The sequence below is a fragment of the Dipteris shenzhenensis genome, chromosome 15, assembly GCF_047967505.1.
Source record: "Dipteris shenzhenensis isolate YYH24624 ecotype China chromosome 15, Dip_SZ_1.0, whole genome shotgun sequence".
NCBI classification, from domain to species: domain Eukaryota; kingdom Viridiplantae; phylum Streptophyta; class Polypodiopsida; order Gleicheniales; family Dipteridaceae; genus Dipteris; species Dipteris shenzhenensis.
In genome coordinates this window covers 24,789,473-24,806,322 of record NC_141610.1, presented here as the reverse complement: position 1 = coordinate 24,806,322, position 16,850 = coordinate 24,789,473, and the positions used below count along the sequence as shown (strand labels likewise).

The 16,850-nt window shown below is 42.3% G+C and overlaps 1 protein-coding gene across 1 annotated transcript; it reads left to right on the top strand.

The window, feature by feature from the left end:
* The first annotated feature begins 8,165 nt into the window (after positions 1-8,165).
* POLA2 (DNA polymerase alpha 2) lies at positions 8,166-16,191 on the top strand. Its single transcript, XM_087386029.1, has 16 exons — positions 8,166-8,261; positions 8,398-8,473; positions 8,644-8,775; positions 8,859-9,255; positions 9,349-9,444; positions 9,633-9,712; positions 9,799-9,874; positions 9,976-10,152; positions 12,294-12,398; positions 12,539-12,634; positions 12,751-12,843; positions 12,939-12,980; positions 13,071-13,112; positions 14,740-14,867; positions 14,977-15,103; positions 15,333-16,191. The coding sequence occupies exons 1-16, from the start codon at positions 8,189-8,191 to the stop codon at positions 15,525-15,527; spliced, it is 1,935 nt and encodes a 644-aa protein (XP_087242155.1). The 5' UTR covers positions 8,166-8,188; the 3' UTR covers positions 15,528-16,191.
* The last annotated feature ends 659 nt before the right edge of the window (positions 16,192-16,850 follow it).

Here is a 16,850-nt window from a genome sequence, read left to right as displayed (position 1 = left end):
AGAGCTTTGTCACTACTCTACATACACAATGTTGTCATAGTTGTTGTCCTAGACTGCACTTATTGCCCTTGTTACCACAGGGTTAGCAGATTTCCTCAAGTACCCTTGTGTAGATGGTACTTGAAACTTATCGGTTCTAAGAGCTTGCTCTTCTACTTGCTAAGGGTTCCATTGTTTAGGTAGATGAAAATAATGTATAATTGTTGTGGTACTATGAGGTGGACCTACAAGTAATATAAAAGCTCTTCTGTAGCGATCATGGTCTCCAAGAATTGGACCCTCCATGGAAGTAGACTAAATTTCTTGATGTGAACTTTGACTTTGGTAGAATTAAGCCACTTTCCCTCAAGCAATAACTACAAGAATCTATTAGCACAAACACCAATCTCTTGCCCAAATTAGGGTCCTATATCTTTCCAGCTTAGGTGCCATCTAGGGAATCAGAGAGCAACAAGTCTCCAAAGGGGGAGAAAAGGAAATCACCATAGCAAAATCACTCATTCCCTTCTCTTCCCCCTTTCTTCCCTCCCTCCCTCCCACATATAAAGACACTATATGAATCATGATTCCCTCTCTCCCTCCCACATATAAAGAGACTATATGAAGAATGATTTAATACCTTTACAAGAGGTATGGCCTCAATAGAGAATCTAAGGAATAAAATAACTTCAAGGAGAAAAGATATTGTGTGCACATATTTGTATGTACATGCACACGTGCGTGCATACGTGCATGCATGCGCATGTGTGTGTGTAGTAGTAGTATTTGATGTTGACTTAGGTGTCATGGGGATCTTCAAAGAATTCTGATGGAGTACTTTACTCCAAGCTACTCCTTATTAAAGCAATGTAAGCACGAATGATCCACATGTGTCACCCAAGTGGCTCTTGGAGTTGTTGCAATGGTGAAATGTACACTCAAAGGTACATGCATATCATATGGCAGTAGGTCAGTGAGATCAAAAAAGAATTCATGCTGAATGTTCAGCTAGTGTTCCTTAATAATGGTGGGAATACGCTTGGGGACATTGCAGAACAAAATGATAAGGAGCCAAAAACAAACAATGGAGGCTATTACCACAAGGTTTGGGACCTCAACATATGTCTCCATAAACTGCTCCACGTGATATACAAGTACGTACAAGGTAGCTACCTTCGAGAAGTTGAGGCAAGGAAAATTGTGCATGATGGTGGGTCACTCGCTTGCAACCATTAGAAGAAGCTCCACTTCTAGCGTCGAGGGAGGGGCATGCACAGGGATGCACCTTGTGGTCTTAGCTGAATGTTGTAGTATATCCACCAAAATTGTAGCTGCTTCAAAAAAGGGATCCACTAAAGCGGTTAGATTCCAACATCTGCATCTATCTTGGGCACAACCTTAGGATTTGGGTCTCTATAGCTGCCTCTTGTCTGCTTTCGGTTGGAAGCTTTCCAGGGGTAGAGTGTCTTCTCAATGAATGTCATGAGAGTGTGGACTTCCATTGTATCAGTTGCCTTAAGGTCGAAGCTCATGAGCTTGCCTTTCCATAGACTTAAATCTATTATGTTGTTGAATGGGTGGGCACTTATATAGAACTAGGTACCTCTGGGGATATATGAGAACAATTTCTTCCATTGCTTGATCATCCCAATTAGTGGGAAGTGGTTTAGTTTGTTCAATGGTTGTTGATGCGGAAGGGGCTCCACTAAAAATAGTGTTGATCGTAAAAAAATTGGGCTTACACAAGAGTGAAGTCTGCTAGTGTCTGATCACCTTGTCCTACGGGGCCACCTGTCAAACCTATGTGGGTGCTTGTGAAGAGATGTGAGGTGGAGGGTTGTTTGGACGTGAAAGAAGTGGGTGGGATAGAGTGGATGGATTGGGTGGAAAAAGTGAGATAGATTTTTAGGGGAGAAGCAAGAGGACGATTAATGTTGCAGGAGGGCAGTTAATGTTGGAGGAGGGATGTGACAGATTGGCAATGCTAGGGTGTGCTATAGGATTACAAATAGCTATAGCCATATCGGATTCCTCCTCATTTAGGTATGTGGGATAGGCCACATGCTCAATTCCAAAATGGCTAAAGCCTTCTTTGAGCATGCACTGCAAGGCCACCAACACTTTATTGTACAAAACAAGGATTCCGGAGGGATGATATTGTGTGACATTGTTTCAATGAGGTAAGCCCTCATCTACTCAACCTCTCCGTGTCCACGTTCCCACAGCCACCCAAGGCCTTTGTGGCCACAAAATGTGGACTACAAGTCCATGCCAAGAGGTTGGCTAGTTTTGCTAGTTCCATTATTTTTTCGTTGGCAGGAAAAAAGGAAGACTCTTGGATGATGGGACATCAACTCCTAAAATTGAGTATGATTGGGTGAAAAGGGAGAGCTTGATGTTTACATCATTTTGAAATTGTAGATCTCCACTAAAAATGCCATGGCTAGAATGGGGTGGGCATGAGTAGAGTGGCGGCAAAGAACATCTAAAATATAGCTAGGTGGGAGGGGGTTTGTAAGGTCTAGGTCATATTGAGCAGAGTCTATTCTAAGGATATTTATGTGCAAGTGAAAGGTATCTTCTTGTGCATGGCTCTAGGTCGTGCGTGCCTAAGTCAACAAATGCTTGTAGGGCTCAGTCATACTCTTCTTCTGGCTGGTTGTCAATTTTTGGTTCCTCTTGAGGCTAGTAGCAATGCTCCTCAAGTTGATGATGGAGCTATATGCATCGTTCATGTTGTTTTTGCATTTCTGCATGTAGGGATTTGATTTGCTATTGCCGAGTGGCATGGGCATGCTTTCATGTACATCTTGAAGCTTTTGTCATTTTTTATCCAACGCCTTTCTAGCCTATCTGCTTGAGCCTTCTTTGCAGCAAGCTCACTTTCAAGGGACATGATTTACTCCTGGGGCGCCAAATACCTTTAGTAAGAAAACCTATCAAAATCTTGAGTATGAGATGAATTCAACAATATGTCATGGATAGAAATTATTCAAATTAACATGGTTGTGTTCTATACTAAAATAGCTTTAAATATGTCTTTACACCTTGAAATTTGGGTAGCACATGAAAAAGTTACATGAATTTGAAAGGAGATGGGTTTTTATATTTTAGTGTATTTTTTGTTTTACCCCCTCATCCAAAAGACCCCCCCTTGGGCCTCACATATTATGAAAAGTATGTACAAATCTTAAAATCTTGCATATTTTTCAAGGTATATATACCTTATATTTTGTGGGAGGGGGGACATGAAATTTTGATATTTTTCCCTTGCATAATTGAAAAATTTTAAGGAAATCCACGTGTACTATATATGGACCTTGTCCCCCCATACCTTGGATTATGGACGAGGGTAGTAACATATTACACATTGAGTTGGCACACCCCAGGGATTTACTCCCTTAATGCTAGCATTGTAGTGCAATTTGCTTACACCATTTGTTGCAAAATTTTCCCAACCAATTGGAAAGTCACGACCTTGTGGTAGTTCTTGTGTCAAATCATTGGCTTTGAGTTTCATGAGGGCAAGGTCGATGGAAGTTTCTGTTAGATTTTCTTGGCATCGCATGTAGATATTCCATGCAGTCTGCGTGCTTTGCACCAAGGAATCCATAATGCGATCATCCATGATGTTGGCTCTCTCGGGTGCCTTTTCTAAGAGTTCCTGATATTCCATTGGAGAGATATAGATAGGAGATGCACTGTGCCCAAAGCTTCATTTAGATCGATCCATGCTTGAGGACACGACTTGTTGTGCCACGGGGGCTTTGCCTTTAATGCTTGCTAGAAATGCCTCCATTTGTTGTGAGATATCACAAGGTGTGTTTTGAGGGCTTGGGCCAACAAGAGTTGGTGACCCAGGCTTTTTCATTGCATGCTTGGAACACATTTACTAAGGTGGTCCATTGAGTGGTCCCCGACTTAGTTGCAAGTAGGTTCCCAGACATAGGGTGTGGGCTTTCCATGTTTGAAGGTCGGCCCTCGTGACCTACTTGTCATTACATAAATTTATCCTATTGAACTCCATTCATGGACTAATCCTATAGTACACATGAAAGGTCTACCTAATATGATATCATAGCCATCTGGATGGTCATGGAAGTCCATTACCACAAACCACACTCAATAGGTCAGCAGACCGAAGGTCTTGATCTACTTGATATCCCTTCGCACTTCTACTAGTTGCGCTGTAGCTCCATCAACTAATTTGACCACGAGGTTTGTGCTCTCCATTTTAGGTTATCCCCACTACACCCAGCTCTACTTAGTGACTATACTTATAGCTGCTCCTCTATCCAAGATTGCCTAAGCATTCTTATCTTGGTAGGCAATGAGAAGTACTACGTTGGTGTTGTCACTCTTGAAGTACTGGCCTAGCTTATTAATTGGTACCTTAAGGAGGTTTTGTTCCTGAATGGGGGGTTCTACTACCTCAGGGATCACATTTCCCTGGGTCACTATTTGCCCATTCATCTAGTCATCATTGTAGATCTCTCTCCAAAGAGAGTTGGATTTCCTTGTTGTAACAAGGTTGCAATGGGCATTTTAACCTCAATGGACATGAATGCAGCTAGTCTGGCCACATCCCGGGGTTGTGTGATTGGTTCACTACCAACTGATTGTGGCTCTTCAAACCCCTAGAAGCACATGTTGTCCTCTTCTTTTGCTTGGTGCCATGCAAGGTCCTCCTCGAACACTTTATGCCTTAGGAGCAAATGTCCTACTGATAAACCTTGCGAACCTTCCTCGTTCACTCTTTCACGTACATTGGAGGCTCTATCAGGATGGATAATTAGGATGGATAGTGTCCACCCCTTTACTTGCCTTAAGCTATTGCTCAAATCTTTATTAGCAGTTGTGCGCTAATTGTTGTATCTCAATGAGGCGTTGTTTCTCAATGATAGGATTTGAGTACTTTCCCTGCCTACAGGTCAACGCTCCAAAAGTCTCATCTCTTCCTATAGGTCAACGCTCCAAAAGTCTCATCTCTCTCTACAAGTCAACGCTCCAACAGTCTCATCTCTTCCTTTTGGTTGTTGATTAAATCGGTGATCGACCGAGGGTGTATGACTAGAAGAGGATGAGGTTGACAAGATGTCTATGTCCTCATCGGACCCATTTTGGATAATCAATTTATAAAAAACTTTTCCTGCTTTCATTGCACCCTTGCCTGTTGACTCTCTAGGTTGGGATGTACTAGCCTTATCTCTTTTGGCCTGCTTACGAAGTTCCTTGCTAAAGGCTCTTACCTAGGCCCTACTTATCCCATTCAAGGATACCAAAGATACATGGCCTCTTTCTACACTTAACAAATTAATGCTAGCTTTAGGGCTCGTGGTAGTTCTAGGTGGCCTTTGCATTGGGAATTCCTTGTAAAGATAATCCACTTCACAGTCATAGCACAATGGTACACCTGCATTGGAGGTGGTTGCCAATAGCATGGCTTGGTCATCCTTATATGGGTAATCTTTCAAGAGGTGGGGTCCTTAGAACTTGTAGCACAACACTTATTGATTGGTTGCCATCTTGTATGGACATTCACTAGCTCTATGGGGACTTTGATATGTATCCCTAGCCTTGTAGAAGATAGGGGCCATTTGATAGGCTGGGATGTATTGACCATCCTGCATACCGTAATGACTTATATAACCGGATTGGTTTGCAGGGTTCTCGTATTGAGAATAGTTACCCCAGTCTTCCCAATCACTGGGTAATTCCTCCACTTACACCTGGCTCTTTTGAGTGATTCATGGTGGAGGTGGTTGAGCACCCAGTATGGGTGGGGGTAATGGGAGGTCTTGAGCCCTACATTGCCCTTAATTTGGAAGGAATGGCTCCTTGTATAGCTGCTCGTGGATGGATTTGGTGGTGCAGGCAATGTAAGAGGTGGCCTCGTTGATACATCAACTAGGGTATGACCGTGGGATAACAACATTGTGAGGTATCATGAGCACAACAGAGTGCAAGCCTTGCACTAAGGTGAGGGCACTCACTGGTGGGGTGATTCCCAGTGCAAATGCCACACCGTATGCACTGAATTAAGAGTTGACTCCTATTTTGGATATAAACTAGCACATTAAATGTGCCAACTGTCAATCCTTGTCAACTGTTAGGGTGTCAGGCTTTGTTAGGGTGTCAAAGCTAATTCAACGTGACCTTCCTGGATTGTGTCACTAATGGAAATTTCGGGGTTCTCTGATGTTGCATAATTTATGATGTTTCATAATTTTCATGTAGGGTTTGCTGTCCTAGGGGAGTACTTCTCTACATATTTTACCTATTGCAAACAAGAAACAACCAAAAACAACAACAAAAACACAACTTCACAAGCAAAATAGGGTATTTTTAAAAAAGGGACTAGTTTGCCATTCTCAAGACCTTGAAACCCTAATCATCATTTTGCAGCCTTTTTCTACGGATTTGACAGCATACAAAGCTTAGTAATCATCTCAACTACCTTTTCCTATGCTTGGACAACTAGAAACCTCAAAAAGCATCCACCAAACAACTCGAATTGACTTCTACTCTCTCTCACACTCTCTTTTTCACTTTTTTGAGCTCACACCGTACCCTAATTTCACAACTTGGTAGGGAGGGCTTATAATGATAGGATGAGGCACCACCGATGCTTCTTGGAATCAAGGCATCTTGATCATCCCTTGGGCTTCATTAGTGTGCTCGAGTACCTTTGTGGAATTTGCTTCCACAAATGCATTTTTAGGTATGGCCTTATCAAGCTCTTTGGGTGTGGGATTGTAACCTATGCCTCATTGGGTGTGGGATTGTTCATGGTCGTGTTAGCGATCTGCATGTGACTAACTTGTAGCTCCACTTCTAGTGCCTAGGCGGCCTAGGCGGCCTAGAGTCCTTTGCACATGGTGGCATCTTACTGCCTTGATAGATATACTGTCACAATTGTATTGCATGCATAGGATTGGTAGAGGCGTGATGACTTTCCGTGATATGGGCAGTGAGCTTGTAGTCCTTAACTTTGGTGTGTGTTGTCTTTACATATTCAAGCTCATAACAACATGAGAAGCCTTCCAAGATATAAGTGGTTCCAGCATTCACATAGTGTGGTTGTGATCTCCCAACTTGAGCATGTCAATGGAGCTAGGGTTAGAACCACCTTCGTTGCTACTAGTCCCATCTCATGTGCATGGAACATACCTTTTGCAACCAAGATGGACTTAAGTAGCCAAACCACATCCACAAAGATAAGAAAAGGACAAGTATCATCTAAGTGTGGGTTAGAAACTTTAAGTAAACTAGGCTTGGCATGTTTACCGCATGTTTTTATATTTCTTGCATAGACTCTGCTACTTGTTCATTCTCCTCTCGGTCACCCATGCTCAAATGGAGTTAGATTTTGATTCCTAGCTCATAGTACACGTGCAGTGAGAGGGGCATGCTAGGTAGCATGGTTATTGACATGCATGTTCATGGGTGACACTCCATGGGTGACAAAGCACAATCATGCCTATCTAGAGTCATTATGGGTTACACGGTGAACCCAAGGTTCACGTTTTCCCACCAAAAATGGGGTCATTACAACCCTCTTGCATGCGTGACCCCATACCGTATGGTGGATGTAGTCAATGAGAGGCAGTCACTAATGTTGGGCAACATGGTTATCAATGTGAGTCTTCATGGGCGACACTGCATCGATGATAGAGCATGATCATACCAATCTAGAGTCACCACACAAAGTGAAGTTGGGTTGACCCAACCCACACTTTCTTGCCAAAGCTGGGTTCGTTGTTCCCCTCTTGAAGGAGTGATTGTCATAACGCATGGTGGATATAGTAAGTGAGGGCATGCAGGGCATCATGGTTATTGGCGTGAGTGTTAATAGGGGAAACTGCATCTATGATAGAGTTGGGGTAAGGAAGGGCCATGGGGAAGCCACGACCGGGCAGTAGGTTGAGAGCCAGATCCAACTGGATTCCGAGACTGGAAAGGCTGACACATGGCCGTCATGGGAAGCCGGGAGGCGTGGCATCTGGTCTGCATCTAATCAGCTGAGGCATCTGGTCCGCATCTGATTAGCTAATCAGATGAAGGTTGCGTTAAGTGGTGAACGCGGGGTTGGGATTTTCCCGCCAAAATCTTTTTTCATTTCTTCTTCTTCATAACCATCTTCTTCTCCATTTTTCCATGTTTTGCTGCGTCTTCACCTTCGTTTTGCAGCTTGCATTCCGCCATAGCCATGGAGCACGAACTCTTCCACGAATTCGCCTCCAACAGCTTCACCCTCGACGACCCCTTCCTTGCTCAGCAATGTAAGTCCTTCCCTTTTAACCCTTTCGTGCAAATCGGGATAAACATGCAGCGCTTTCCTTTCAAATTTCATCCGGAACCAAGCTCTCTGTAGCGCACACTCTCCCGCTTCCTGAAATCCGACCAATGCCTGTGCAGGTGCTTCCCTATGCGCCAGCTTCGGCCTCAAGCCCGCCGAGCTCGTAGCAAGCTGGGAGTTGTTCTATCTCAATTCGTAAGTAGATTGCTCCTCGAACTCTATGAGTATGAGCCTGAAAACATGTCCTTGGTATAATCAATGGCCCTCGTCAGATTCGGTTTTAGAACCTGAAACTATATTTCTAATCAGAACGTTGTGGCTCTTATTACCACATTGACGGAAATCTTATCTTGACTTTGGACCAGGCGGATGGAAGGTGGGAAGGTTTTGGGCTCGCATTTGGACAATTTCCGCCAATTTTTACAGAATGAACAACGAGATTCTTTACGGAGGAAACAGAAAGATTTCCATTTCTACTCAAAGGACGATGTTGACATGTAATTTAAAATTGTCTTAACTCGTCGATTTGTAATCAAAAGCAATTACTTTCATACATTTGATCGTTATTGTCGTTCTTCAGGTTGCTACATGTCGATAGCGAAGAGGACGATGACGATCGAAAGACTCCAGCTCGATCGACAAAGAAGACACATGGTGACTCCCCAAAGTCTATACCCATCGGGATGGATGTAGACGATACGATGGTTGGTCCAAAAACACCAGCTTCAGTAACCAAGTCGAAAATACGACATGAGAGTAGTCCTGCCACACCCTTCAGTCAAAGGTCCAGCAAATACACAGTCCAGTCTGTTCTTAACAAGCACCTTCCAGAGACATATGCAAATGAGACTTCTAACAAAGCAACGGAGGATGATGTTCTGCGAAGGCTTCCACCAATTGGAAGCACTCAACTGCAGATTCTGAGTAGAGGGCCAAAGCCTGGCGGTCGTTTTATGTATGATCGTACTGAGGACAGGGTAGGCCATTTATTGTGCAGACTTCTATATTAAAGATTTTGTCTAAACCGCTTTCATATGCCGTAATAATATTCAACGGTGTGATCACGGCAGTTCAACTATCTGGAAAAAAGGATTAAGAAGTTTGCTGATTTACTTGCTGAGCGAGCAAATTTGGTGGTGAATAATCCTGTGGCTGTTGCATCACAGGTATGAGGCTGAAAGCTACATTTTAATGAGTCTATTGGGGAATACTGTACTGCGCATTTTTGAGCTGATGGGTCAAATCTGAAAATAATCCATGAGAAGAAAGCGAATCGTTTGAACTCGTCCTCACCTAATAAAGGAGTATTTCTAGTTCAACGTGTGCTGAGTGTCCAGCTGCTCTTGAAATGCAGGAATGCACATTTGTGGTGGGTATGATATGCTGTGATGGGGAAGGGCATTTAAATGACAAATCTGTTCTCCTCCAAGGAAGGTCAGTCACATTAGCTTTTGCTTCAAATGCTGTATTTTGATGTATTAGCATGGCGCATGATAATGAAGGATTACGGTTTCTGTCAGTGTCGAACACTCTGGTGGACATAGAGTACGACTTGATCTCAACAACTTAGAACGGTTTTCTCTCTTTCCTGGCCAGGTGGATGTTAGTCTGGCCTTACGATGGGTTTTGGAACAATTTGATTGCAGAGTCATTAACATACAAATCTTTATGAGGTTGAGTACTTCTGTGTGGGACAGATTGTTGGAGTAGAAGGTCACAATCCAAGTGGTCATTGTCTGGTGGCTTCTCGTATAGTCGAATCAGTTCCACTACATACCATAAGTTCTGAACCTCATGCACCTCTAGCTAAACGACGGGTGCTTGATGCAAATATTCCTTCGCCAGTGAAGAATGAGTCTCGGCAAATTTCAATGGTAGGCCATCTTTTCATTTAACTTGAATAAATGGTGTATGACTCTTGTTTTGAAGATATAAGGTTAGCCTTTTCATGCAGGATCATCAATTAGAGATTAGACCTGTTGAAATTTGTAAACCAAAAAGTTGACCCTAAGGGGTCTACTTAATGTCCCTACAATGGAGATTTTCAGGCTGTCAGTTTTTCATACCTGTTCAAGGGTCCAAAGAAGGCATCAACCTTGAGCTCCTGAAGAGAATAGACATTAGATGGAGTGATGAATTGATGTGCAAATGTTTCGGAAGCATGCTGTACTGCATGGCAAACGTCTTCTTTAACATTCATCATATTGAGAGATGAGATTGGACACTGCAAATTAAAATCCTCTTTCTGCACAGGCAGCCTATTGTAACCTGTGATCTTGCTCAGGTATGTTGCAATTCATACATACATCATCCTTATGTTTTCTTTTAGTACCCGTGATTAGTGCCAGTATGCATTTTGGGCACCTGAAACCTTGCTAAAGGGTCCATAACCTGTCAAGTGAGGCACCTTGGGAACGTCAAACATGTGTAGCAGCTGTCAATTTTCAATTTATGAGTTAGTGACATGCCCCACAACGCATGGTACAAGGAGGGGAAGATTTTGAGCCTAAACTATGCTGGAAGCTAGTCATGTGTTCCATACCACATGCTACTTCTACTAGACTACCACTTCTAGGCAACAACTGCTCGTCCTTAGGACTTCTAGACATTAAGCCCTTGGCTTGTATTTATAAGCCTGGCATGTATGGCTCTAACTTTTAGAAGCCATACCTAAAGTAGCTCACTGTCCATAAATACCTTTGCTTTTCTTTAAGGCTTGCGTTTCAAGGATTAGCTTCGCCTTTCTTGGATTGGGTCTTATGTACTAGATCTAAACCTCATCCATCCTAACTCTGTTCTCAACCTTGGCTAATTTTGAATCTGTGCTTAGATTGTGCCCTAACCCTCGGCCATCTCCGATATCAAGTTAGTTTAGTCTTAACCCTAGCCACAGCCAACTCTAGGTTAGACTACCATTAACCCTAGATCCAATCTAGATTTTAGGTTAGCATTAATCCAATCACGGTGAGGTCGTGGTTAGTCTTGTTGGGGACATAAAGCTCTCCCCCTCGCATGAATTGGATTTTGATGTAGTATCCAATGTCCATATAGTAGAGTATTTGTAAATCATGGAATCCATCCAATTACCTTTTGAGGTATTATGAGAGGTATCAAAGTCTAGAATCCATGAGTAGATTTGGAAGTTGATTACGACTTGCTTACTCAAACTAATTGTTGATTACAACGTGGTAATCGGGTTTTTTTATTCTCTCTCGTATATAAGAATAATTGACCTATATAATACCATAATGCACTAGTCTTTAGAGAGGCAAAGGGTGTGACAATAGAGTTACTATATGGATCATTTGGATAATTCTTTTAATCGTCTTTCATCAAAGGATTTTTGGATTGTAGACTCGGACCCCAACCTGTGTGCATCAGCTACAAAGTATTTTGTCATGAAAAATCCAACACATTTATGAACTCTTGTTGGCCCTCCAATGAGGGAGGATGCCCATGTGTGTAGGACACATGTATGTTTTCAATGGACTCCTACATGCACGAGGACATTGGGAATTGAGAGAATGCAAGATAAGGGAGAATGATGCGAGATATGAAATGCGGGACTCTTGTTTTATGAAGCACATTTAACACTTATTTATAGGGTAAGTTATATTGTGTACGTAAAGTATTATATATAAAACATATTATACCATATTAGAAAACATATTTGTGAATTCTTGGAACGAAATGTGTTTTGTAGGGTTTTGCAATTGTGGCTACACCTGTGATAAAGTTACATGTCTTTACCGTGTTCCCATATTTTTCTGGTTTCTCCCTCAATCCTCTTACCATTCTGTATTTAGAAAATTTTAATTCCACAAAAGCTGCTAGTTTTTGCTAGATGTAGGATCTGGCCCTTGTTATGCATGCTGGAGTTGATATTCTAAGCTGCTTATCTTTCTTTTACATATTGAGCTTGGGTATGTTCCTCGTTTCATCCTAAAATAGAGATCTTTGTTTGCTATTTCTTCTCAATGCTTATTGTGGTCTTGTTTCATTGATCTGTGAGAAGATAATTGCAGCAGGACCTTTCACAACAAGTGACAACCTGGCATTTGAGCCCTTGGTAGATCTCCTAGATTTTGCAAGGAAAAAGCGGCCAAATGTCCTGCTATTGGTCTGTAGCCTTAACCATTTCTCAAATGTTGTATGCACTTTTCGAGCTGAGAGATGAAGTGAGCAAGATGTAGGCCGTATAGTTCCTTTCGAGGAGATATTAAGGGCATTGGCATATCCTAAGACTGCCATTTTTGTCAGATGGGTCCTTTTGTTGATTCTGAGCATCCCCATATAAAGCTTGGTACTGTTGATAGAACCTTTCACCAACTATTCCAGGAAGAGATCAGGACACGGGTGAGATTTCAATTTCTATGTAGATTGTTTGTACTTTATTTTGCATTGAAATGCACCTTTAGCCAGCAGAATTGAAGGTACCCTGTTGTTATTGGATGTGTTAATTAACCAAATAGGTTGAAGACTACTGCGAAGAGATGGGAATCGGGGCTAGAGTGGTCTTGGTTCCATCTATGCGGGATGGACATCATGATTTTGTGTTTCCTCAGGTAGTTGTCAAGGAATGCCACAGTGTCAGGCTTGTGATTGTTGAAGGCTTTTCAATTTTGAATGATCGTAATCAAGGAACTTGAATTTCATGCAGGCACCATTTGATGCCCACACTTTTGAAGACCCAGATCATCAGGTTCGTGTAGAGTATTTGTATATAATTTAGTTTATGGCTTCCAGTAATTTCGCCGCATGACTAATCCTTGATTTCAATTGTATCCTGCAGATAACTCTTTTGGAAAATCCTGGGATTTTTTCATTGAATGAGGTAATCTCCTTAGTGTTTTTTCCAGTTTGCACTTCTCATGGCTAGGTCTCTCTCTCTCTCTCTCTCTCTCTCTCACACACACACACACACACACACACACACAGACACACACACACACACGCACGCACGCACGCACGCACGCACGCACGCACGCACGCACGCACGCACAGTGGATCTCTATACTAATTTCTTATGTAACTATTAAACATTTTAAGTTTCCTAAATTATGAAAACGACACTAGTGCTGCGATGTAAATCACAATCTGATTGGGGTCTTCAAGGGCACTTCATTTCCTCCTGCAGGAGAGCAAGTGCCTTGAAATTTATCCCATTGCATTCATGCTTACATCTACATTGTAGGGGAATAAGTAAGATTTGTCAGCTGCCTTGCACTATTGCATAACCAGAGTAATCTAATGAATAGCCTTTTCTTCCAGCCTTAGCAGGTAGTATGATCAGATGCAAGTCCAGAAATTAAAAAGCTGAATAGGCAGCCAAGAGTGATGTTCATGTCATGCTTCAAGGGGTTGATAGATCACATAATCCCACCCTATTTGTAGGGCATTACATGCTGCCCCATGGCAGGCAGTAAGTCTGCCCATATGACAGCCGAGAGTGGTGCCTAGATGACAGCCCATCGTGGTGCACATGTGATAGCCAGGATGCTGCCCACGTTGCCTTCAGGTCTGCCCTTATATGGCAGCTTTTACTTCTGCCCTCAAACCAGCCTTGAGAACCCTAATATCCTGCAAAATTCTGCTCCTTTGTCATCCCATTTTCCAAGCATCCCTCTCAGGAAGCATACAGTCAATCCAACCTAGCTTCTCACAGTTCTTCATTTGCTTGTGGATTCGTCCATGTGAAAGAATTTCCCTTTCCTAATACTCCTGGCACAGTCAACCAGCCACAATTCATCCCAAGCAACTTCCATTGTTGGTTGTCAAACCATTGAAGTTACCTTATCCTCCAAACAAATTGCTCTTTATCTATCTTTATCTCCTGTAAGGTCACAAATTGCAGAACTAAGGTTCTAAATTAGTAAGTGACCATTGGGCTTGGGGGTGGCAGCATGGTGCTTCTCGATCTCTGGAGTAGGGAGACAGAATATAGTTTGCCAAGGTTGAGTGATGAGCTACATTAGCCCCAAGTAATCTGTCGAGCTATCACAAGTCCATGCAAATCCCATTTATTTAACCCTTTTTATGCTAACATCATGGAAGTGTGCTGTCTTACAATGTGCTCTGGTTGAACAGGACGGCATTTGATTCTCTATATTAGCTTTCATCATGTTGTGATAAAAGTTCAGCCTGTTGATCTTATATTGACATTAGTATTAAAGTGGATTAGCCAGCAACCACCTACTTGTGGTTCCAATGATGAATGCAGGGATACATATGTAATGTGAATTATGCATGTCACATTCTTTTAGTGGACGCTTAGGTAGGATGTGATATTATATTGTCCAAGCCATGGATGGTGAAGTTAACGGTGATTCAACTGAAGTTTTTTTTAATTTTACGGATGCTAAAGTCAGAATTAAATATTCTCCTTTTAGTGATACTTTGTGTTCGTTTCATCTTTTGTCCTTTTGAATTTACATGCGATGAAATTTCTTGGTTGAATGCAGTTGACTATTGGCTGTTGCACAGTAGATGTCCTGCGGCATTTGAGCAGTGAAGAAGTATCACGGGTTCCTGCAAGTGCTTCAAGTGATAGACTTGCAAGGCTAGCAGCTCACATTATTGGTCAACGCAGGTTTAATTTTTCTTCTTGGAACAACCTATTGGGCTGCAAAGATCTTTATTTGAGACCTGCACTATGCATCTCATATTTCATATTCTTAACATGGGCATTGTATGGGCAGCTTCTACCCGCTCTATCCAGCCGCTGCTGGTGTGCCTTTGGATTTGTCACTCTCTCTTGAGGCTTTACATCTTTCCTGCGAACCTGAAATTTTGGTCATCCCTTCTGACCTAGCACCATTCGTGAAAGTAAGCTTTTAAATTCTGTCACCTATGTAGTGCGTTTGTGCCAGAGCATGTGCTTATATGTGTGTCACATGGAGCCGTTGATTGACCAATTTTGGATGACACCAAAGGGAGGGAGGGAAATTTTGGTTTTTGGTTGTTCTATATGTGTTACTGTTTGGTGTATGGATAAGTTGCACTAAAGAAAATCAAACTATCCCACATCAGTTTTCCTTTTCCTGGTTGCTGGCAGACACTATCATTACCATTTGAGGGATCGACACAAGATTCGCAGGGAAAGTATCGAAGCATATTATGCATAAATCCTGGCAGGCTTGCTAAGGGTATAAATGGTGGCACCTTTACTGATCTCACAACAATCCCAATCTTGGATGGTGGCATACAACGGTTAGAAGAAAGGGCACGGGTCTCAATTACACGAATATGACTAGTCATACAACAACACGCATTTATACTTTCAGTCTCGATACGACTTTGTACAGTATTTCTCAACATGAAGCTAAGATCTGTCATTGGGTTGTGAAATTCAAAAACCTGGTTTGCAACACGCCAAAATGGACCAAAATGGGGCTGATTCTCTGCTAAACACAATATTCAGATAATTTTCTGGGTTATGAAATTATGAGACCTAGTTTGTGACATGCCAAAACGGACCAAAAAGAGGCAGAAATACAACATTCATATAATTTTCTGGCTCTGGTCCTGTAGTTTTTCTGCAACTCAAATGTGCTCTGTTCACTGTTCAGTGGTACCGAGTACCATCCAGGGGCCTTTCAACTGACAGCGACAGGATGCTAATTAATATAATTTGTGTTGTGCTATCACCTATTGTAATATTCTGAAAAGATGCTAATTCTTGATCTCTCAAATGAATATACAAATTCGAGCAAGTTGGTTTGTAACTGCAAAAACTACAGACATATTTGCCAGGGGTATGTAACAGCAAAGTACCTTATGGGTTACTAAACTCACAGTGCTCTGTACTCCTGATCATTTCGCACAAATTTGTCAAAATTATGCTGGAACAAAATATGCCAAAATGCCAGAACTCTTGAAAGTTCAAGCACTCTAAGGTTTGGAAGAAAATATGCAGCTTGAGCCTATCTGATATCAACCAGTTACCATTTAAGCTACATCTTCAAATGTGGATTTCATGAACATGACTCTTCAACAATCAAAGCAACATACAACGTCTATGCGTAACGCAATGGGTAGCAGTGGAAATTTTATTTTAAATAACATTTCTTAAGAAATTTTGAAGGGGCAGGCTATAGCATCAAATCAGGTGTCCGTTGAATTCGGATTAGCAGCCACCTGGCATCCAGGCAACAGGTTTGCATGGCTGCCAACAGGCCACGTGGCAGCCATGTAATCCTTTTGCATGGCTTCAACTGTGCGTATTCGATATTCTCCCGTTCGTAGATCAATTCCGAAAATCCGTAGGTTAAAGCCTCATTCCGAGGGTTTTTCGAATCGAGGATTCGCAGCCGAAATACTTTCCGCAGTCTTCCCCGTCTGTGAATCTGTGATGCGAGAGCAGGGGAACACTGTGGAGCGTTGAATTGTAAGAGAGGAACAAGGGAATTCACCCCCTTCGCAGCAGGTATGTTCGCAGTCTCCCCCTTCGCCACTCCCACCCCCCTTCCCTCGATTGGTCGGCTCTCTCTCAGCGAGCTTTGCCCCTATCTTTGCATGTCCCTTTCTGCTCAACAAGCTAACCACCTTCTTGAACTTTAGATTGCACAGCCCC

Coding starts and splice junctions, on each gene's coding strand:
- POLA2 (XM_087386029.1), top strand. CDS start 8,189: ATGGAGCACGAACTCTTCCACGAATTCGCCTCCAACAGCTTCACCCTC. Junction 9,445..9,632: donor CTGTGGCTGTTGCATCACAG/GTATGAGGCTGA, acceptor CTTGAAATGCAG/GAATGCACATTTGTGGTGGG. Junction 10,153..12,293: donor AGTCTCGGCAAATTTCAATG/GTAGGCCATCTT, acceptor ATCTGTGAGAAG/ATAATTGCAGCAGGACCTTT.